Below are 23,383 nucleotides of genomic sequence, written 5' to 3' on the forward strand. Positions count from 1 at the left end.
AACATGTCATTTATCTTGTTATTCTTAATAAAAATTTATTTGAATAAAAAAAAAAATTGAAGGCATACTGAACCGGCATGCTATTCCATCCGGTTTGCGTTTAGTTGGACCATCATTTATTTTTCAACAGGACAATGACTCCACACACACTTCCAGGCTGTGTAAGGGCTATTTGACCAAGAAGGAGATTGATGGGGTGCTACGTCAGATGACCTGGCCTCCACAGTCACCAGGCCTGAACCCAATCGAGATGGTTTGGGGTGAGCTGGACCGCAGAGTGAAGGCAAAATGGCCAACAAGTGCTAAGCATCTCTGAGAACTCCTTCAAGATTGTTGGAAGACCATTTCCGGTGACTACTTCTTGAAGCTCATCAAGAGAATGCCAAGAGTGTGAAAAGCAGTCATCAAAGCAAAAGGTGGCTACTTTGAAGAACCTAGACTATGAAACAATTTCAGTTGTTTCACACTTTTTTGTTAAGTATATAATTCCACATGTGTTATCTCATAGTTTTGATGCCTTCAGTGTGAATTTACAATTTTCATAGTCATGAAAATACAGAAAAATCTTTAAATGAGAAGGTGTGTCCAAACTTTTGGTCTGTACTGTATGTCTACAGTGATGCTCACACACACTGCACAGGCCTGAAAGGACAATCCTTTGATGAACAGGTCATCTAGATATGGGAGGATCACCATGCCCCAAGAGTGTAGAATGGACGTAACGGCCACCATGACCTTGGTGAACACTCTGGGGGCGGAGGCGAGTCCGAAGGGCAATGCAGTGAACTGAAATGATCGCCACCGACTGCGAAGCGCAGGAATCTTTGGTGGGCAGGAAAGATTGGGATGTGCAAATAAGCGTCTTTGATGTCGATGGATGCGAGAAATTCTCCTTTCTCCATCAAGGTGATCACTGAACGGAAAGACTCCATTCTGAAGTGACAAACTTTGACAAATTTGTTCAAAAGTTTCAGGTCCAGAACAGGGCGCACATTCCCGTCCTTTTTCGGGACTACGAACAGGTTTGAGTAAAACCCTTTGAACCTTTCGTTGTGTGGGACCTGGACGAGAACTTTGTCTTTGCGGAGTGCATCTATGGCTCGGTGGAACAGGTTACTGTCTTGGCTAGTTTTTGCCAGAACCTCTGCCCAAGCTTAAGCAAAAGATGGGAAAAGTGCTGAGCCAGTGGCTTCGAAGACTGACCGCGCAAGATTATCTGTCCGTCGGTGGGATTCTTAATAGAGGAACCATCAGACAAAGACAAGAGGGTTTTGGAAGCGAGACAAGATATAGGGGGATCCACTGAAGGGGACTCAGACCACTCGTTCTTTAGAGTAGGAGCACAGAGATATCGTGTCTCAAGCGGCTTTTGCCCAGTGAATCATTTGTCCGGGCAAGATCTGTGCCTCTGGACGATGTCTGTAAACTCAGGGTGGTTTGCAAACATCCTGTGAGGACGTTTAGATCTTTTAAAAAATACTGTGTGATCCGTACTAGTCCCGGGCTCCTCGTCCACCCTCAGAGCTCTATTGTCCGCTTCATTAAGGGAGTCCAGTGACTCCTGGCACTCTTGTGAGTCCAGGTCTATGGACATATCAGACTCGTACTCTGAGTCGTCTTCGCTGCGAACCCCTGGAGAGGGGGAGCATGAAACGGAACTTGCAGATACTGAGGCACTACAGTGCCTAGGGGACGGGCTATGAGATTGTTTTTTAGAAGTTTGTATGCCCCTTGTTGCATGACGGCTCCTATCAGAGGATGTCCCTCGCATGGCTTAAGGGCTCTCAGCGCTAGGCAAGCAGATGCCCTGGTTGAGGAGGAATCACGGAAGGACTCTATAGCCTTAGCCAGAGAAGTCATGGACTGTACCAGAGAAGTAGCCCATTCAGGAGGGCTAGGTCCATTAGGGTCAGCAGAAGCGGAGGGCTCTTGTGCGCATGTAGGATCGCAGGCTGTACAGAATGAAGTACAGTGGCCCCGGAGCAGTGAGGCATTATATGTGGTACATGAGGTATACACAACTATGTGTGTTTTAGTAGCCTTCTTAGAGGGCTTAGGCTGAGACATATTAGCCTCATTCAGAGAATGAAAAACTGCCGTACTGCAGGGAAGGGTTTAAGCGTTTTCAGCTTACCCAGGTCCTGTGTCCCGTGCCCCCAGGGATTTCAGGCAACGCTGATGACCCTCGGTGTGTGTCCTAGTCTCGTTCTTGCCAGCTCCTTGCAGTGAGAACAGAAATTGCCGCCAAGAATAGCGTCTTTGCGCTTCTCGTTAGTGACGAGAAGCGCTTGAGGAAGTGGGCGGAGACATGGCCGGCAGGCGAGAGCACCGCTGTGGCGCTTCTCGTTCAGAGTGAGAAGCGCCTGAAGAAATGGGCGGAGCGGCTCCGGTGGGCAGTGTACCGATGGGATGCGGCCTCAGTAGGCCAGAAGTCGGGGACTAAATTTGTGGCTGCGAGGAGGGACCGCACCGTTGCGGTACGCGAATCACCTAGGGAACACAGGGCCATGTGCTGCATAGGCGAGCCCTCCTGCCGCTCATGGACGCTGTCCACATTAACCCCAGCATTATTCATTGTTGTCGGCCTGGTGCCTGTATGCAAATAAAGCTGCTCCCCTCTGGAGCTGGATCGTCAGGTACTAGCCACGATTTCCAACCTCAATCCAACATCCCTTTGATAGGGGGGCGGAGAGGGGCCATCTGCCTCCCATCGTCATCCACTTTCTAATAGTGGTGATGCTGTGGGAGCAGCACGGACTGCGCTGGGGCTTCTGTGTATCCAGTGGGTTCAGTCCCTTGGGATGGAATATTGTCACGTCCGGCTGTGGGCCTGGTTCCAGGAGAGGATACGTGGGGGCGACACCCCGCGTTCCCGTCTGTTGTTGATGGGGGGAGAGCGGAGCCCAGGAGGGGACCCGTCGCCCCTAGAACGAGCTCAGGCATAAGAACGGTGCAGGAGGGAGTACGAGGAGGCGACACTCCACATTTCCACCTGCTGAAGGTTCGGGGAGATTGGGACCTTGAAAGGACCTGTCGCCCCTTCAATCCATGGGAAAATATTAAAAATCAAAAGTAAAAAAATAAAATAATAAAGTTGGGTCTGAAGCAGTATATACCCACCAACTGGCAGAAAGCTGATCCGTTAGTGAGAAAGCAGTATGAGGAGCAGACCCAAGTGCCTCCTACGGACAATAAGCAAGAACTGGTTCAGGTTAGAGCCAGCACAGGGTGTACACTGCAGAGGAGGAGTTATTTTCTATGTTTACCTAGTGTCCTCCTAGTGGCACCAGCATAACACCCATGGTCTTCTGTCCCCCAATGAGGCGAAGGAGAAATAATATATAATAAAAAATATATATAAATCAATCAGTATATGGTATTTTTTTACTTACTTGGTCACTCCGGGGGTTGCACCAACATTGCACGCACGCGCCCTCTTCAGGCTGTTTATTAAACTGCTCTTTCCTACATTAGGAAAACCTGAACACAAGCCGATAGATCAGGACAAAGATGCTAAAATTAAGGGGGCACAAAACCTTAAAGCAAGTGCACTCTACCCAATACCCCTGCAAAAGTCAGATCTCCTAGTCATAGCAAGTGAGCTCCTATACAACTATCAGGCGGTGCAGGATCAGTCACGCTGAGTTTTTTCTACCAAATTCTTTGTATAGTTTTGACCCACCGGGTCACAGATGACATATTATTAAAGAACGACATCCTGTCATTTGCTAACAAAAAGCGGCCAAGCCTTTAAGAGGCAAATGTCACAGTGATGTAATCAGGGTTTTAGGACATTTGATCATTATTAGAGGGTATAAGAAGTCTTACGGATGGCCACACAAAAAAGATGGCTGGTTGGTAGAATACATAGTTAAAGGGGTATTCTTATCCCTACTGATCGCCACTGGGACCCCAATCAGTCCTGAGAATGTATGGGCTGCAGCCTTTTCAAGATTTTTCCTGCATTTTGGTCCTCTGAGATCTCCCGGGTGCAGAGGATGGAGCTGGACCCCCTTCATTCTCAGAGGTCAGATCCCAGAGATCATATCCTAGCTATCACTTACTATAGATTGGAACACCCCTTTAAGTATTCATTTTCACAGCTTGCCTTCATGTGTTCTAGAAGCGACATAGAAGAGAAAACAACGCACCCACGACCCCAACCGTGATGGATGTCTTGATGTCCTGGTTTCTGCAGTAGTTTCCAAGAAGTTTCATTAGGCAGTCGGCTCCTATACAGGCGCCGGAGCTGAGCAGGTCCTCCGAGGCCTGAGTCACTGGAACTCTGCTCTGTTGCTGTAATAAGATGATAAAACCTTTTTTCACAATATTAAAGGCATATTTGAAAGGATTTGGACTTGCAGTTACATACATGCATGTTGGGCTAAAAATAATTTTTACAATTGGATTTCATTTAAAAAAATAATATTTAGCCCAAAATCTAAGAATTTCAGTAAACAAAAAGGTCCCAAAAAACTAAATCATATCCTAGAAGCCATTACGGATTACTATAGCCTGGCGGTCCTTCCCCCAATAATGTCGCCAATGTAGGTATTGCAGTACACAGATTTTCCACCCATGAACTCCACTGTGTAACCACACCTATGTGCACATACCCCATGGGTGAATTCACATTTTGTTGCAGAAAGATCTGGCAAACTCTGCCATTAATCCAAAAACAATGTGTCGAAATCAGTGCACTTCCTCCAAAACTACCCTGTTCAGATTAATGGAACTGCTTTTTCATCACAGAAAATGTTGCTACAAAATATGCAAAGTGTGAATATAACCTTAGACTTTGGATGGGAGACGCCGGCATCATCATCATCGAGGGGCCTATAAAATGTAATTCCCATCTTCATAGATGAAGATTATTGAATAGTGATGATAAATACAAGAAAGTTTGCAATTTTCTGCTTATTAAAGGGTACATGTCAACTGCAAAAAAAAACAGATTACCTGCAGATATGGGGATAATATGTAGGTAAATAGCGCTGTGAAGCTGCCCAGCGCTGGCTCTTAGACCCCCGATGCTGGGAGCAAATGAACTTTATTCCTGCTGGCAGCATTCAGGTCTTAGTCACAGGGGCGGCATCAGGGCGGATTCAGTAACTGCTGTGTATAAAGAGGGGCGGCTATAACTGCAACCCCCTCACTGACTGACAGCAGCTCAGCATTAGAGTCTGCTGTCAGTCAGTGTTTGGGGGTTGCAGTTATAGCAGCCGCTCTCTCTACACAGCGCATTGACTGAATCTGAGCCGGTGGCGCCCCCGTGACTGACACCGGAACGCTGCCGGCAGGAATATAGTTTTTTTCCTCCTAGCAGCAGTGGTCTAAATGCCGGCGCTGGGCAGGTACACAACACTATTAACCTGCAGATTAAAAGTTTTTGCAGGTGAGGATCCCTTTAAGATTTCCACCCGTTCTTGTTATATTAACATGTTTTATTCTTCAGCTTATTGCCTAGGAGACCGATCACCACTGCTGTCTAACTTGTAAGCATTCCTGGAATTAAGAGGACACAGTGATACCGGACAGCTTCAAACCAGCGCTTGCAAGCTCCACATAAGAGAGCTTGTAAACACCACACGTTTTACTGTCTACCAGCAGTGGTGGTTGGTCTCCTAGGCAACACACTGTAAACAAAAGAAAATTGTTAATATCTCAAGAATGGCTGAAAATTTTAATAAGCAGCATATTGCAAAAGTGCTTGTACTTACAAGTACTATCTGACCCATTTATGAAGATGAGAACTAACCCTTTAATTCTCGGGGGACCAGTCACAACCCTATAACAGTGTTAAGTACCAAGTTCTTATTTTGCTGTTGAGTAGACGCCTTGAACGCCACCGTGGGAAACTCATTTCGCAGGTACTTCAGCCATTTCACCACTACAGGTTTGGACACAAGATCTAAAAATACAAAAAAATACTAAATAAATATATATATATATTTTTTTTTTTTTTTTTCCAACAAAAACTAGCTAGTGTATGGTAATAGTCACAGCAATATGGTGTGGGATTTAAAAAGCATGTAGCTGTGTACACAGATACAGGACAATCAGCACACTGCAGGCTACTGTAAGCTTTGCAATAATCCCCGCATGTTATAATGGGTGCATAGCCTATAACCAGACCTAGCCCAGATCACACAGCTGGACGGTTTGTTAGTGTGCAGGTAACATCATTCCATATAAAGGAAACAAACAAAACGATTTCGCCGTAAAATCTGTTTCTCTGAGCCTTCATTGGGGGACATACGAAACCATGGGTGTATGCTGCTGCCACTAGGAGGTTGACACTATGCAAAAAAAGGGTTAGCTCCTCCCCAGCAGTATATATCCAACTGGCAGAAAGCTAATCAGTTAGTGAGAAAGCAGTAGGAGAATCAGAGAGCATAACAGAACGAACTAACAGATAACAACAGAACCTGATACAACATTAAACAAGGGAGTGTCCCCCAATGAAGGCTCCGAGAAACAGATTTTACGGTGAGTACCCAAAATCTAGTTCTCTCTCGTTTCAGTGGGGGACACAGGAAACCATGGGACGTCACAAAGCAGTCCCAAGGGTGGGAACAAGTATAATACACTCAAGTAAGTGTATATTACACTCAAGTAAGTAATTAAGTAACTCAGGCCACTGCCGTTTGCAGGACCTTTCTACCAAGGTTCGCATCAGATGAAGCATGAATGTGAAGCCTGTAGAACTTAGTAAAGGTATGGATGGAAGACCATATAGCAGCCTTGCAGAGCTGCGAGGTTGATGCCTGATGGCGAACTGCCCAGGAGGCCCCCACCGAACGCGTAGAGTGTGCCGTAATCCTCAGTGGGCGTGCCCTACCTCTTAAACGGAAAGCTTCCAGAACGGTGGAACGGATCCATCGAGCAATGGTAGACCGGGTCACAGGAAGACGCCTTCATGAACTCTCTGGGATAATGAACAGAGAATCTGAGCACCGGAAAGGCTCAGTTCTGGACAGAAAAACACAGAGCTCTTACTAGATCCAGTTTGTGCAACGACCGCTCTCGGGGGTGAGGCGGAGGCGGACAAAAAGATGGAAATATTCAGAAGAAAACCGGAAACCATCTTGGGAAGAAAGGATGAAACTGGATGTAGGACCACCTTGTCCTGGTGAAAAATCATGTAAGGAGAACGACAAGAAAGCGCTGCTAACTCAGAGACCCGTCTAACTGAAGTGATAGCGACCAGGAAATCGACCTTCCTGGAAAGTAGTGTAGAAGAGATCCCACGCAGTGGTTCAAACGGAGACTGCTGTAATATGTTGAGTACCAAATTAAGGTCCCAGGGATTCGCTGTGGGCTGGTAGGGTGGAACGGCGTGAGCAACACCCTGGATGAAAGGTTTGACCTGTCTGCGAATGGCCAAATTCCTTTGGAACAGGACTGACAGAGCTGAAACCTGTCCCTTAAAAGTACTAAGGGACAGTCCGGACTCCAGACCCAAATGTAGAATGGACAAGATGGATGGGAGATGAAGCGCCATTGGAGCGGTTTGGTGAGTTGCACACCAGCGGACGTATGCTTTCCATAATCGGTGGTAAGTTCGGGAAGACGAAGGCTTCCTTGCTTTGATCATAGTTTGGATGACATGATCGGAGAAACCAGCTGATTTCAAAACTGCGACTTCAATAGCCATGCCGTTAAATTGAGCAACTGAGAACTCTGGTGCGACAAAAGGTCCGGACGATCTGGGAGTCTCCATGGCGTGTCTGCGAGGTTGACCAACTCTGCGTACCAGGGTCTTCGTGGCCAATCCGGGGCAATGATGATGACGGAAGTTCCCTCCGCCTTTATCTTTTTGACTATCCTGGGGGATCAGCAGCAGAGGTGGAAACAAGTATGGAAGGGAGAACTGTGCCCAAGATATCGCCAGCGCATCGAATCCGATTGCTAGCGGGTCCCGGGACCTGGACACAAACTGCGGAACCTTGTGGTTGAGTCTGGACGCAATTAGGTCGATGTCTGGAGTGGCCCATTTGAGGCAGAGCCTGTGAAAGACTGATGGGTTCAGAGACCATTCGCCCGCGGCAAGCCCTTCTCGGCTGAGGAAATCTGGCATTTCCTAGTATTGTCAAGGTGAAAATATATATATCTTTATACTCTTTTGTACTTTTATATTCTTATGCTGTGAAACAATAAGTTTTCCCCTTTATGTTTGCTAATGCATATGTAACTGTATTTAAGATGGCTGCCAGTATTCACCTTTGCCCCAGATTCGCCCTGCTGAAGAAGCAAGTTACACATTCCAGAAGGACAAGTATCATTTCTCTGGAAATGATACTTAAAGCGATGTGGACAAGATGTGGACAAAGGAAGATTCATCAGATGATGTCAGAGCCAACCAGAAGGACTGAATACTAGATACATTGCTTAACCCCTGCATATCCCCGCCCTCTGCACACCTTCCCCCAATAGATCATGTAGTGTTGTGTATTAGAAAATAAAGTCAGTTGCTGTGACGTTCCCACTACGTGTGGAAACACGAGCAGGCACTGAGTTTGAACCAGCTTTTGTCTGACTCATTCTTCACCCCGGTACCACTGCTCTTGTTCTGTTTTGGAATGACTGGTGAAGGAAGGGTATTGTCGTGACGACCCCGACAGTATGATCACCTCGTAAATTGCTGAAGCATTCTGCTCGGCCCAAGACAGGATCCGATCAACCTCTGATATCACTGCCCGACTAAGAAGTTCCCCCTTGGTGGTTGATTACGCTACCGCTGTGGCGTTGTTGGACTGGACTCAAATCGGACATCCGTAAAGGAGCTCCTGCCAATGTAGCAGGGAAAGAAATATTGCACAGAGTTCTAGAATGTTGATGGGGAGGGAAGATTCCTGAGCTGACCACCGACCCTGGACCGTCAAGTCTTGGAACACTGCTCCCCAGATGAGAAGGCTGGCATCCGTTGTAATGATCTTCCAGTGAAAGGGAAGGAAGGACCTCCCAAGATGAATCAACTGAACGTTTCCACCATATCAGGGACTGTTTTATCCACGGTGGGATCGAGACCATCCGATCCAGGGAACGGATCAAATTGTCCCATCTCATCAGAAGGAAGAGTTGGAGAGGGCGCGTGTGAAACTGCGCAAATGGAACTGCTTCCATTGAGGCAACCATCTTGCCTAGTATGCTCATGCAGAAGCGGAGGGAGCGGGGAGAGGAGCCTCTGAGAGACCGTACTCCGCGCATAAGAGCTAGGGATTTTTCCTTGGGTAGGAAGATCTTTGCTTGGGCGGTGTCGAAGAGCATTCTCAAAAACACAAGACGTTGGACTGGAATCAGAGAGGACTTCGCGGTGTTGACAAATCCAGCCCAGCTGAGCAAGAGCGTCCAGGGTGATCTGCAGACTTTCCTGTCATTCCGCAGAGGTTGGGGCCTTGATGATGCCGTCTAAATAGGGAACGACGAGGATGCACCTGCTGCGTAGAATAGACTTCACTGTCGCTATCACTTTGGTAAAAACTCTGGGAGCGGTTGATAATCCGAACGGCAGTGCCGTGAAGTGGAAGTGAAGCCCCTGAATGGCGAAACGAAGGAATCTCTGGTGCGGGTGACAGATAGGAATGTGCAGGTAAGCATCTTGAATGTCCACCGAGCAGAGAAATTCCTCTGGTTTCATGGAGGCTATCACGGATCGGAGGGACTCCATCTTGAAGTGACGCAGTCGTACATATCTGTTCAGGAGTTTGAGGTCCAGAACAGGACGAACTGAGCCGTCCTTCTTTGGAACGACAAACAGGTTGGAATAAAAAACAGGATTTTTGGTTGCTTACCGTAAAATCTGTTTCTCGGAGCCTTCATTGGGGGACACAGAAACCATGGGTGTATGCTGCTGCCACTAGGAGGCTGACACTATGCAAATAAAAAAGTTAGCTCCTCCTCTGCAGTGTACACCCTACCGACAGGAAGTAGGATATTCAGTTAGTGAGAAAGCAGTAGGAGAAGCAACGTGTAAAAGAGAAAGAATAATAATAACATAATAAACTTTATCCACATAGCGCCAACAAATTCCACGGCGCTCCATAGATTAACAGTTTCAAGCACTCAAAGAGTATTCAAAGAACTCAAACGTATACAGTAAACAGAGCTGTTCAACTTGGGAGGGAGCTGTGTCCCCCAATGAAGGCTCCGAGAAACAGATTTTACGGTAAGCAACCAAAAATGCTGTTTTCTCTATCGCCTTTCATTGGGGGACACAGAAACCATGGGACGTCCCAAAGCAGTCCCTGGGGTGGGAAAAACAGACTTCCATCAAGTACGAGGACTCACCACTGCCGCCTGCAGGATCCTTCTGCCCAGGCTGGAGTCCGCCGTAGTCCGGCGAAACGTGTGGATGGAAGACCAGGTTGCCGCTTTGCAAAGCCGTCGGCGAAAGCCTCTGTGACGTACCACACTGGAAGCGCCGACTGCCCGGGTAGAGTGAGCCTTTATCTCAGGAGGGGCACTCTGTTCTTGACCCGGTAAGCTTCCAAAATTGCCGTTCTGATCGAGCGAACAATAGTCGCCTTGGAAGCCAGCAGGTCTCTACGCACGCCATCAAGGATGACGAAAAGAGAATCCATCTTTCGGAAAGCGGCCGTGCTAGCCAGGGAGATCCTCACTGCCCTGACGGGGTCCAGCCTGTACAACGATCGCTCCAGAGGATGAGTCGGAGCTGGACAAAAGGAAGGCAAAACGATGTCCTCGCTGAGGTGGAAAGATGAAAACCACCTCGTGAAAAGAAGGAAGGCGGAGGCCTGGGACCACCTTGTCCTGGTGGAAAAACCATAAAGGAAAACCAAATGGAAAAACCATAAAGGAGGTCGGCAAGAAATGGCCGCCAACTCAAACACGCGGCGGATCGAAGAGATGGACTTGAGAAAAGCCACCTTCCGAGATAGAACTGACAGGGAAAACTCCCCGAGAGGCTCAAAAGGGGGGAACCCCTGAGAATAACCAGCACAACCTTTAAATCCCATGAATCCACAGAGGCCCTGTACAGAGGGACAGAGTGGGCTACTCCTTGAAGGAAGGTCTTAACCTGTGGCTGAGAAGATAACGTCTTCTTAAAGGGAAGAAGAGCGCAGGAACCTGGCCCTTTATGGAACTGAGAGCGAAGCCCAAATCCAGTCCTGCCTGAAGGAAAACCAAATGGAAGGCAGGGAAAGGACATAGGTGAAAAGCGGTTGGACTCGCATCAACGAAAGTAAGCCTTTCAGGTACGATAGTAGATCCTGAAAGAAGACGAAGGCTTCCTAGCCTGGATTATAGCGTGACCCATCCGGGCCGAAAGACCGGACGCTCTTAGAACTGTGGAGTCCACAGCCACACCGTTAAACTGAGCGACCGATAATTCGGGTGGCAGATCGGACCCTGAGACAGCAGATCGGGTCTGTTTGGAAGGCACCAGGGGTGACCGGGAGAAGATTGATGATGTCCGCAAACCAAGACCTCCTGGGCCAATCCGGGACGATCAGAATGACCGACACCCATCCCGCCTTGATCTTTTCGACAGCTTGGAAAGCAAGGGAAAGGGGTGGGAACCGATAGGGGAGCGCGAACTGCAACCAAGGAATGGCCAGAGTGTTAACACCACTGTGAGAGGATCGCGGGACCTTGGACCGACCCAAGGGACCTTCCTATTCAATCGGGACGCCATGAGGTGCACATCTGGAGTCCCCCAATCGAAGAGCAATCCGATAGGAAACCTCCTGAAGTACCAGTCCCCTGCCACAAGGCCCTCGCGGCCGAGGAAGTCGGCGGCCTAAATGTCCACGCTGGGGACATGCACTGCGGAGCTCACCAGGACCGTTACCTTTATCCAAAGGAGGATCCTGGAAACTCGGCCGAGGCCAGAGACCGCCGAGTCCACCCCTCGTGGTAGATATATGCCACTGCTGTGTCATTGTCTGTCTAGGCTGCTGAGAATCCTTACCCAGTGAAGGAAAGACAGAAAGATGATCCGGAACTCGAGGACATTGATCGGCAAGGAGGACTCCTGCACCGACCAACAACCCTGAAAAGAACAGGTGACAAAGCCCCGCGCCTCCACCGAGCGGGCTGACGTCCGTCGTCACCACCTGCCAGGGAACTGAAAGGAAAGATATGCTGTGAGGGATCTACTCTGGGATAAGAGAAGTGACCTCGGCCACCAGTCGAGGAACCGTTTGACCCGGGGGGAAAGCCGGATCGGACGATGCAGGGAGAAGACATACCTGTCCCCCTGTGATAGAATAGCCTGCTGAAGAAGTCTTGAATGAAACGGGCGAAGGGAAAATTGCTCCCGATGTTGCAACCAACCTCCTTAGGACCTTTAAGGCCCATCGGAAAGGAGGGGAGCCGAAAACCCTGTAGCAAGCAAACTTCCTGACAAAGGAGGGATATCCTGTGTTCGGGAAGGAAGACTCTGGTCCGACAAGTGTCGAAGAACATGCCCGGAGATACGAGGCGCTGAACAAGATGGAACTTCTTCCTGTTGACGAGCCACCCGCAACGGCTAGAGTGTCGGGAAGATGGATAGACTTTCGGGAGCCTGAAACCGAAATTCCTGAGCCTCCATGGAAGCGATTACTGAACGAGGGAATATCATCCTGAAGTGTCTCCGACGAAACCTCCTGTTCAGCAAATTGAGATCCGGACTGGGACGAACCTTGTCGTCCTCTGATTCGAAGAGAAGCCTGTGAACCGTTGAACCGTTCCTGTTCTGGGACGGGAACGATTACCCCGGATCTAAGGAGGGAAACAATAGCTGTAAAGAAACCCGGGACTAGAGCGGGGTCTCTTGGAGGTTGGGATTCGAAGAAAACGATCCCAGGGCCGTGAAATGAAGATTTTGTATCTAGAGGATACAAGTGCCCTGGCCCATGCGTCCTCTACTGAGGAGACCCAGACGTCCCTGAGGAACAGGAGAAACGGGCTAGAGTCTAGTCGTGGGTCATGCCTAGGTGGAACTTCCAGTCCTGGACCTGGAGAATCCACCTTAGGAGTAGCGGGGACGCCAGGAAGGAGTGAGTCGAAGAATACCTTATTTTCTTAACGTGCCTGTGGCCTCTGTTACGAAAAGGAATCTGATGCCGCGAAACGACGCAAAAAAGGCCGAAAAGGACCGAAGTTGCCGCCTAAGAGAACTGGTGCCGCCAGTGGCGTCCTTAATAACTTGGTCCAGCTTGGAACCGAAAGGACGTGATCCTTGAAAAAGCCAGGCTCGTAAGGGACTTCTTTGATGACTCTTGAGCCAAACAGAACGACGGCTGGCAACAACATTACCGGGTGTCTGAGCGGCAGAAGACGCGACGTCCAGAGAACACATTATTCCCCGGCATGAGTAATCTGGGTGGTAACTTCCGCCAGCCAGTCTGGTAGAGCTCCGGCTAGAATGCCCCAATGGAGTTGTTTTAGCCCCTTCGGATACCGACTTCGAAACCCAAGTGCAAGCGGGCATAGGGATGATGCGGCAGGTTCGAGAGCCGAATTCACAAAGGATTCCATGATCCTATCGATGGAACCTGTCAGAGTCGCCCCACCGGACAGCGTGAGGACTGTGTTGGTGGCAAGTCTAGCGGCCGGCGGATCCACAGGGGGAGAGGTCGTTCTCCATCACCTCTCATTCCAGTTGGCGATGAGATCCGGAGGAAAGAGATATGAGACTCCAAGACGCTTTCCTCTTTGAGAACGTCTGGTCGAATTCGCTCTTTCTCTGGCCAGAAGCTCCTCGATTCAGGATGAGGAGCGAATCCCTTGGGAGGTAGTTTAGACCGTCTAAACGAAACCGCCTGATCTGCAGGTTTCGTAGAGGAATCTTTGTAGCCACAAGTCAGATTGGACGCTCCAATGAGGCTTTGAACCATATCCCTCATGATAAGATATGGTTCGACTCCGGCCCCAAATTATCCTCCGAAGGCACATCAGAGAAAGCCTCGCCTGACTCCGGGGGGGGGGGGAGGATAAGGGGAAACTCGACCGCAGAGAAAGACCGTGGGGCGAGATGGACCGAGAAGATAACTCAGACTGGCGTTCCCGACTGAATCTTTCGCGGCCTGTATTGGAGAACTCGGACAGAGCTTCCTGCGACCCGCTGGCTACTACGGAAGGCTGCAGGGGCAACCGATCGAGCACGGACACAAGGGTCTGGGACACCCGTGTGAGATCCGCTACTGATAGAGACAGAGGGGAGGCCCAACCTGGGGTGGGGACTTCGCTCTGAGGCGGAGCAGCGGGAACAAAATGTGGGTTGCTGCAGGCCTGCCTGAAGGGAGCTTGTGGTTACAAGGCGAACCCTGAAAGTGTTTCACTAAGACACAGGAAAAGGTAGGAGGCCGGGAGCGACCTCCCTTAAAATTAGACCGAACGGGCCCATAAGGGAAATGTCAGAAGATTAGGGGTTTGAGTCAAACTGCGGTGCAGAGGTACTCACGGCAGGCGCTGCGGTGTCCAGATGGAAGGCTGCACGGCTTGGAAGATGCTCCTCAGGAACAATAGCCCCTAGGAGAGCAGGTAGACACATCTGGGGCACTCTTGTCCGGAACTTACTGCAGGCCTGAAGAACAGCAGTGGAACAGAAAGATGGAGCTGCTGCCCTGCAGCCTCTGGTGTGATCCGCGCAGATGATGTGCTGTGCCCCCAGGAGAAAATGCGAGCACGTTGGAATCTCCTGCCCTGGCTCAGCAGCGACGTGGGGGAAGGGGCGGAGACAGCCCACATGGCGCCGGTAGGCGGAGATTGCAGGGCACAGTTTGTCGGGCGGGAGAAAGCCCGCCCGAAGAAAGCGGAAGTGAAGGAGCGCGGTACCGGAAGTAGGCCCCGGCGGGAGCCGGGACCTAAATTAGAGGCCGGTGCCGCTGGAAAAGAGACCGCGGCCCCGGAACAGTGCACCGCAGAGCAGCGCGGCAGCCTGCCAGGACCGCAGGGACGGGACGTGGCGCCGAAGTAGGCCCCAGCTGAAGCCGGGACCTAAAGGAGAGGCCGGCGCCGCTGGAAAAGAAACCGCGGCCCCGGAACAGTGCACCGCAGAGCAGCGCGGCAGCCTGCCAGAGCCGCAGGGAGGACGGGACGCGGCGCCGAAGTAGGCCCCGGCAGAAGCTGGGACCTAAATTAGAGGCCGGCGCCGCCGGAAAGGGGATCGCGGCGCCGAAGCCCGCAGGGCGGCCGCAGGGGGGAGCGGTGCCGGCGTCGCCAGAAAAGTGACATTGCGGCCGCTGCGCAGTGTGGCCGCAGGGAGGGCACTGCGGCCCCGATGAAGGGGATAGCCCGTAGTGCAGAGCCACTGCTCGTCTTGGTGCCCCTAGGATCCCTTTTAAAATAAAATCAGCGCCGCCATAGAAGATAGTGCAGCGTATTTAGGGCCAACTACTCCCCCACACCGTGAGAGAGTAAGGGGAAGATCTGGAAATTTAGGGGAAATACTCACCTAAACATCCCACGCAGTTACTAACCTGAAGGTATCAGACGTCCACGGAGCTGTGATGGACGTCCTCGTCTCCTCCAACCGACAGGCTCTGGTGGGCGAGTGGGTGGGGGACGGAGCCAGGAAAGGACTTCTGAGCACGCTGGTGTGCTAGGATCTTGGTCCTGGAGAGGGATCTATGAGGATACGGGGTGGCAGTACACGCCGTACTCATAGTCCGCATAGTGGGACTACAGGTGTGACTGTTCACCCTGTATCCCTCTGGAAAAATCTGAAAAGAAACGACGCACATTGAGGTAGATAAGGGTCTAATGAAAGACCCGTGTCCACCTCCTACTGACACTAAGCTAAACTGAATATCCTACTTCCTGTCGGTAGGGTGTACACTGCAGAGGAGGAGCTAACTTTTTTATTTGCATAGTGTCAGCCTCCTAGTGGCAGCAGCATACACCCATGGTTTCTGTGTCCCCCAATGAAAGGCGATAGAGAAACTTGAGAAGCGTTCTCGTGTGGGGACGGAGACTGACACCGGTCTGGAGGAGGGAGTCGATAGCCTTGAAAAAACCCGGAACGAGAGAGGTATTTTTTGGTGGACGTGACTCAAAGAAATGAGATTGAGAGTAGAAAAGAATTTTGTAACCGTAGGAGATGACGTCTCGGACCCAAGCATCTTTGACTATGGATAGCCACTCGTCCCGAAACTGAAGGAGACGACCACCCACCCTGAGAGGCTTCCCAGGTGGGGGCGACGCGTCATGCTGAAGAGAATCTGTTGGTGCCTGACCTGGAGGGTCGGCGTTGCGTAGGTCTTGAATGCCAGATCTGAGCGGGGTTAAAGTAGGGTCCTTTCCTTTGTTGACGAGCTGGGGGGGCTTCTCCTGTCGGGGGTTACCCTGTGGTTGAAACCTCTGAAAGGAGTATAAAGGAACTGTGCGACGGGGCGTATGCTTAACCCTCTGTTGTGGTAGAAACTTACTTTTCCTTCCCGTGGCAATGGAAATTATCTTGTCTAGTTTTTTTCCAAACAGGCGAGAACCCTGGAAGGGAAGATCTGTGAGGGACTTTTTTGAAGCAGAGTTCGCATTCCAGGCTTTAAGCCACAGGACCCTGTGGATAGAGATGATGTTGCCGGCTGCTATGGATGAACAGGTGGCTGCATCTAGAGATGCGGACAAAAGGTATTATCCCGCATGGCCGATCTGGTCTGCCAGGTTGTCGGCCGGGGCCCAGGCGACGATACCTTGGCGGAGATGCTTCGCCCAGGCAGAGACCGTTTTGGCGACCCAAGTAGCGGAGAAGGACGGGCAGAGGGAAGAGCCCGTGGCCTCAAAGGCAGACTTAGCCAGAGACTCGATGTTTCTGTCAGAGGGTTCCTTTAGAGGGGAACTGTCAGACAGAGGGAGTATTGTCTTTGTGGCCAGCCAGGAGACCGGAGGCACCACCAAAGGAGACACTGCCCACTTGTTAAGCAGGTCAGGCTGAAAAGGATACAGGACGCTCATGCGTTTTTTCTCTGGAAAAGCTTATGTGGATGCTGCCTTTCCACCGCGAGGGTCCTGTTGAACTCGTCATGGTTGGCAAAGACACGAGAGGGGCGCTTAGTTTTCCTGAAAGACACAGTCTGTTCAGAAGGAGAAACCTCAGAGTCTTTAATGTCAAGAGTCTCATTAATAGCGACAATCAAACTATCCACCTTGTCACGTAGTTTTGAGACTTGTGCTGAGTCCAGATCTGAATGACTCAGAATAAGGGTCTGGCTCTAGCGCCTCTGGAGCGTCCAATGGAGGGGACAGAGAGGGAGCTGGTGTCCTGGAAGGCAGTGATGGAGACGATGAGCTGGACGGTGAGCTAATGCAGGCATGCTTTTTTTTGAAGCTCTGGACTTCCTGCAAGGGGAATCCCTTTGGGTACGCGAGGGGTTGATAGCCAACGCATCCGATGGGGATAGCTGAAATCCGCTAGCAGGAGTAGGATAAGGAAGCCGCTCCAAAACCGAGACCAAAGTCTGAGATACTTTGGTTAGGTCAGCTACCGACTGAGATAGAGATGTGACCCACTCAAGAGGGGGCGCACTCTCGTTGCGAGTAGTGGAGGGCTCCTGAGAAGACATGTTAGATGGTCTGCAATTAAGGCAGAGGGGTAAGGTCTGACCAGAGGGTAAATTCTTGTTACAGGAGGAACATGCGAAATGTACTATAATGGGAGGAGGATGAGAGTGAAGCTCCCTAGAGTTAGACATAGAGAGACAGAAAAGCTGTGTGCCAGGGGAGATCTGCCAGGGATGAGAGCTGACCCCTCAGTGACAGAGCTTACAGACTTGGATCCTGGCCGGGAGCAATTAGTTGGGTAGAGCTGCAGAGAGCCAGACCGGGAGCTGCTGATGTGAGGCTCCGGAGCAGAGAGAGGAGACGGAGTAGCAGCCGGCATGGAGCTGCTGCTGAGAGGAGGCAGAGCGGTGAGAAGACAGCGCTGGTGCTGAGAGGCTGCACAGCGGTGAGAAGATGGCGCTGGTTCGTGGGTGGAGCCTGTCGGGCGTGCATAATTCCCGCTTGATTGAAGAAGGGAGGGAGGGGGGTCCGGGGGAGGTGCGCAGAGATGCCGGGCTGCTGAAAAAGAATGGCGCGCAGCGCTGCAGGGCCAGGGGAGGGAGCTGTGCTGATAGGTCAGGAGCGGGTGGCAGAGCTAGGCAGAGGGTCGGCGCCAGTGATTGGCCAGCGGGAGGCGTGGCCTAATGCTGCAGTAGGCCCAGACAGAAGCCAGGAGCTAAAGTAGGAATGGGAGACCGCAGGGGGGGGGGGGGGGGGGGGGGGAAGAGCGGTATGCACTGCGGAGTGCTGAAGGAGCCAAGGATGTTATGGGAGGTGGCAATATGAGAATAAACCGAAAGGATGTCCTCCCCCCTCTGGTCAAGACCTTTAGAAATGAATGAATGAATGAATGAATGAATGAATGAATGAATGAATGAATGAATGAATGAATGAATGAATGTAGATACACACACAGAGATATATAAACTAGATGGTGGCCCGATTCTAACGCATCGGGTATTCAAGAATATGCAGGTCCTCGTAGTATACTGCCCAGCGACGTAGTATACAGCACAGAGCCACATAGTATATTGCACAGCCCACGTAGTATATTGACCAGCGACATAGTATACAGCACAGAGCCACGTAGTATATTACACAGCCCATGTACTGTATTGCCCAGCTACGTAGTATATTGCCCAGTCACGTAGTATATTGCACAGCCCACGTACTGTATTGCCCAGCTACGTAGTATATTGCCCAGTCACGTAGTATATTGCACAGGCCACGTAGTATATTGCCCAGGCCACGTAGTATATTGCCCAGGCCACGTAGTATATTGCCCAGGCCACGTAGTATATTGCCCAGGCCACGTAGTATACAGCACAGAGCATATTGCCCATTCACGTAGTATATTGCCCATTCAAGTAGTATATTGCCCAGTTACGTAGTATATTGCCCAGTGACGTAGTATACAGCACAGAGCCACGTAGTATATTGCACAGTGACGTAGTATATTGGCCAGTAACGTAGTATATTGCCCAGATACGTAGTATATGGCCCAGCCACGTATGTCACAGGTTAAAAAATAAAAAAAATATATACTCACCTTCCGATCCGAGGGCCCTTTGTAGTTCTGTCGCCAGCTTCCGGTCCCAGGGTGTGAGGACGTCGCAGTCACATGACCGTGACGTCATGGCATGTCATTCTTGCATAGGCGCATAGGACCTGTGATGACGTCGCGGTCACATGACCGTGACGTCATGGCAGGTCCTTCTCGCGTAGGCACACAGGACCTGTGATGACGTCGCGGTCACATGACCGTGACGTTATGGAAGGTCCTTCTCGCGCAGGACCTGTAGTGATGTCGCGGTCACATGACCGTGACGTCATTGAAGGTCCATGTCGCATACCATCCTTAGCAACGGAGCGTCGCGAGGAGCGGGAAAGGCGCCGGAGGGTGAGTATATGATGACTTTATATTTTTTTTTATTATTTTTAAAGGGAACCTGTCACCCCGTTTTTTGAGATTGAGCTATAAATACTGTTAAATAGGGCCTGCGCTGTGTGTTCCTATAGTGTATGTAGTGTACCCCGATTCCCTATGTATGCTGAGAAATAACTTACCAAAGTCGCCGTTTTCGCCTGTGAATCAGGCTGGTCAGGTCGGGAGGGCGTGGTGACATCGGTGGTTCTTCCTCAGCTTTACGTTGGTGGCGTAGTGGCGTAGTGGTGAAGACACAGCGCGCGATCTGCGCTGTAATCCCTTGCATCAGTTTGCATCTCGGCTTTGGGAAAATGGCCGCCGCGATCTCTAATGCGCACGCGCGGCATCCCGCGGCCATTTTCCTGAAGCCCCGTGCAGCAGAGCACTCGATCTGCGCACGCGCGGCCCCAGGAAGATGGCCGCCCCCACCGATGCAAGGGATTACAGCGCAGATCGCGCGCTGTGTCTTCACCACTACGCCACTACGCCACCAACGTAAAGCTGAGGAAGAACCACCGATGTCACCACGCCCTCCCGACCTGACCAGCCTGATTGACAGGCGAAAACGGCGACTTTGGTAAGTTATTTCTCAGCATACATAGGGAATCGGGGTACACTACATACACTATAGGAACACACAGCGCAGGCCCTATTTAACAGTATTTATAGCTCAATCTCAAAAAACGGGGTGACAGGTTCCCTTTAACATTAGATCTTTTTACTAATGATGCTGCATAGGCAGAATCAATAGTAAAAACTTGGTCACATAGTGATAATAGCGGCTGTAACGGAGTGAGTTACACGCAGCATAACGTGGTACGTTACCGCTGGCATTAACCCTGTGTGAGCAGTGACTGCGGAGAGTATGGAGCGAGCGCTGACTGCAGGGGAGTAGGGAGCGACTAATCCGACTGTGGCCGTCACTGATTGGTCGCGGCAGCCATGACAGGCAACTGGCGAGACCAATCAGCGACTTGAATTCCATGACAGAGGCCGCGACCAATGAATATCCGTGATAGACAGAAGGACAGACAGACAGAAAGACTTTAGTGACCCTTAGACAATTATATAGTAGATATACACATTATGTAGGTAGATATATATATATATATATATATATATATATATATATATATATATATATATATATATATATGTGTGTGTATATATATATATATATATATATATATATATATATATACTAGACTGTGGCCCGATTCTAACGCATCGGGTATTCTAGAATATGCATGTCCCTGTAATATATGGACAATGATGATTCCAGAATTCGCGGCAGACTGTGTCCGTCGCTGATTGATCGAGGCAACCTTTATGACATCATCGTCACAATGGAAACCATTATGACATCATCGTCGCTGTGCCCGTCGCTGATTGGTCGAGGCCTGGCGGCCTCGACCAATCAGAGACGCGGGATTTCCAGGACAGACAGAAAGACAGACAGACAGACGGAAAAACCCTTACACAATTATATAGAGATATATATAGAGATATATATATAGAGATATATATATAGATATATATATATATATATATATATATATATAGATAGATAGATAGATAGATAGATAGATAGATAGATAGATAGATAGATAGAGAGAGAGAGAGAGAGATATATATATATATATATATATATATATATATATATATATATATATATATATATATATATATATATATATATATATATCTATCTATCTATCTATATATATATATATATATATATATATATATTTGTCTAAGGGTTTTTCCGTCTGTCTGTCTGTCCCGGAAATCCCGCGTCTCTGATTGGTCGAGGCCGCCAGGCCTCGACCAATCAGCGACGGGCACAGCGACGATGATGTCATAAAGGACGTAGAAAGCCCACATTTCTGATTCAGCGACGGGCACAGTATCGACGTAGATGTCATAATGGTTGCCATGGCGACGATGATGGCATAAAGGTTAGCTCGACCAATCAGCGACGGGCACAGTCTGCCGCGAATTCTGGAATCATCATTGTCCATATACTACGGGGACATGCAAATTCTAGAATACCCGATGCGTCAGAATCGGGCCACAATCTAGATAGATATATATATATATATATAGATATAGATATAGATATACATACAGTGCCTACAAGTAGTATTCAACCCCCTGCAGATTTAGCAGGTTTAATAAGATGCAAATAAGTTAGAGCCTTCAAACTTCACACAAGAGCAGGATTTATTAACAGATGCATAAATCTTACAAACCAAAAAGTTTTGTTGCTCAGTTAAATTTTTATAAATTTTAAACATAAAAGTGTGGGTCAATTATTATTCAACCCCTAGGTTTAATATTTTGTGGAATAACCTCTGTTTGCAATTACAGCTAATAATCGTCTTTCATAAGACCTGATCAGGCCGGCACAGGTCTCTGGAGTTATCTTGGCCCACTCCTCCATGCAGATCTTCTCCAAGTTATCTAGGTTCTTTGGGTGTCTCATGTGGACTTAAATCTTGAGCTCCTTCCACAAGTTTTCAATTGGGTTAAGGTCAGGAGACTGACTAGGCCACTGCAACACGTTGATTTTTTGCCTCTTGAACCAGGCCTTGGTTTTCTTGGCTGTGTGCTTTGGGTCGTTGTCTTGTTGGAAGATGAAATGACGACCCATCTTAAGATCCTTGATGGAGGAGCGGAGGTTCTTGGCCAAAATCTCCAGGTAGGCCGTTGTTATGGCCGGCAATCAGGCAACACAGAGTGCAGTAATCAGCGCACATACAGAGATCTGGCAATAACCAAAAACAATAGGACGAGCTCTGAGACGTGGAATCTCTGTAGACTGCAGTACCTGATCTATCCTCACACAACTATAAGCAGCAGTGGATTGCGCCTATCACTACCTATGCAACTCGGCACTGCCTGAGGAGCTGACTAGCCTGAAGATAGAAATACAAGCCTGACTTACCTCAGAGAAATACCCCAAAGGAATAGGCAGCCCCCCACATATAATGACTGTTAGCAAGATGAAAAGACAAACGTAGGAATGAAATAGATTCAGCAAAGTGAGGCCCGATATTCTAGACAGAGCGAGGATAGCAAAGAGAACTATGCAGTCTACAAAAAACCCTAAAACGAAAACCACGCAAAGGGGCAAAAAGACCCACCGTGCCGAACTAACAGCACGGCGGTGCACCCCTTTGCTTCTCAGAGCTTCCAGCAAAAGTTAATAGCAAGCTGGACAGAAAAAACAGAAAACAAACTAGAAGCACTTATCTAGCAGAGCAGCAGGCCCAAGGAAAGATGCAGTAGCTCAGATCCAACACTGGAACATTGACAAGGAGCAAGGAAGACAGACTCAGGTGGAGCTAAATAGCAAGGCAGCCAACGAGCTCACCAAAACACCTGAGGGAGGAAGCCCAGAGACTGCAATACCACTTGTGACCACAGAAGTGAACTCAGCCACAGAATTCACAACAGGCCGTGCTATCCATCTTCCCATGGATGCGGACCAGATGGCCAGGCCCCTTGGCTGAGAAACAGCCCCACAGCATGATGCTGCCACCACCATGCTTGACTGTAGGGATGGTATTCTTGGAGTCGTATGCAGTGCCATCCAGTCTCCAAACGTCACGTGTGTGGTTGGCACCAAAGATCGCGATCTTGGTCTCATCAGACCAGAGAACCTTGAACCAGTCAGTCTCAGAGTCCTCCAAGTGATCATGAGCAAACTGTAGACGAGCCTTGACATGACGCTTTGAAAGTAAAGGTACCTTGCGGGCTCGTCTGGAACGGAGACCATTGCGGTGGAGTACGTTACTTATGGTATTGACTGAAACCAATGTCCCCACTGCCATGAGATCTTCCCGGAGCTCCTTCCTTGTTGTCCTTGGGTTAGCCTTGACTCTTCAGACAAGCCTGGCCTCGGCACGGGAGGAAACTTTCAAAGGCTGTCCAGGCCGTGGAAGGCTAACAGTAGTTCCATAA

The 23,383-nt window shown here is 49.5% G+C and overlaps 1 protein-coding gene across 2 annotated transcripts in view; it reads right to left on the bottom strand.

Moving 5' to 3' along the window:
• The window catches only part of GNL3L (G protein nucleolar 3 like), a 93,829-nt gene that overhangs the window by 43,164 nt on the left and 27,282 nt on the right, over positions 1 to 23,383 (bottom strand). For both annotated transcript variants that reach the window (XM_069748198.1, XM_069748197.1), the window contains exons 7-9: positions 5,808 to 5,911; positions 4,152 to 4,296; positions 3,393 to 3,480 (exon numbers count right to left, since the gene is read on the bottom strand). In XM_069748198.1, the coding sequence (XP_069604299.1) occupies positions 3,393 to 3,480; positions 4,152 to 4,296; positions 5,808 to 5,911 (337 nt within the window). The remainder of the gene's footprint in view (positions 1 to 3,392; positions 3,481 to 4,151; positions 4,297 to 5,807; positions 5,912 to 23,383) is intronic.

The sequence above is a fragment of the Ranitomeya imitator genome, chromosome 2 (assembly GCF_032444005.1).
Source record: "Ranitomeya imitator isolate aRanImi1 chromosome 2, aRanImi1.pri, whole genome shotgun sequence".
In the NCBI taxonomy this organism is placed as follows: Eukaryota; Metazoa; Chordata; class Amphibia; order Anura; family Dendrobatidae; genus Ranitomeya; species Ranitomeya imitator.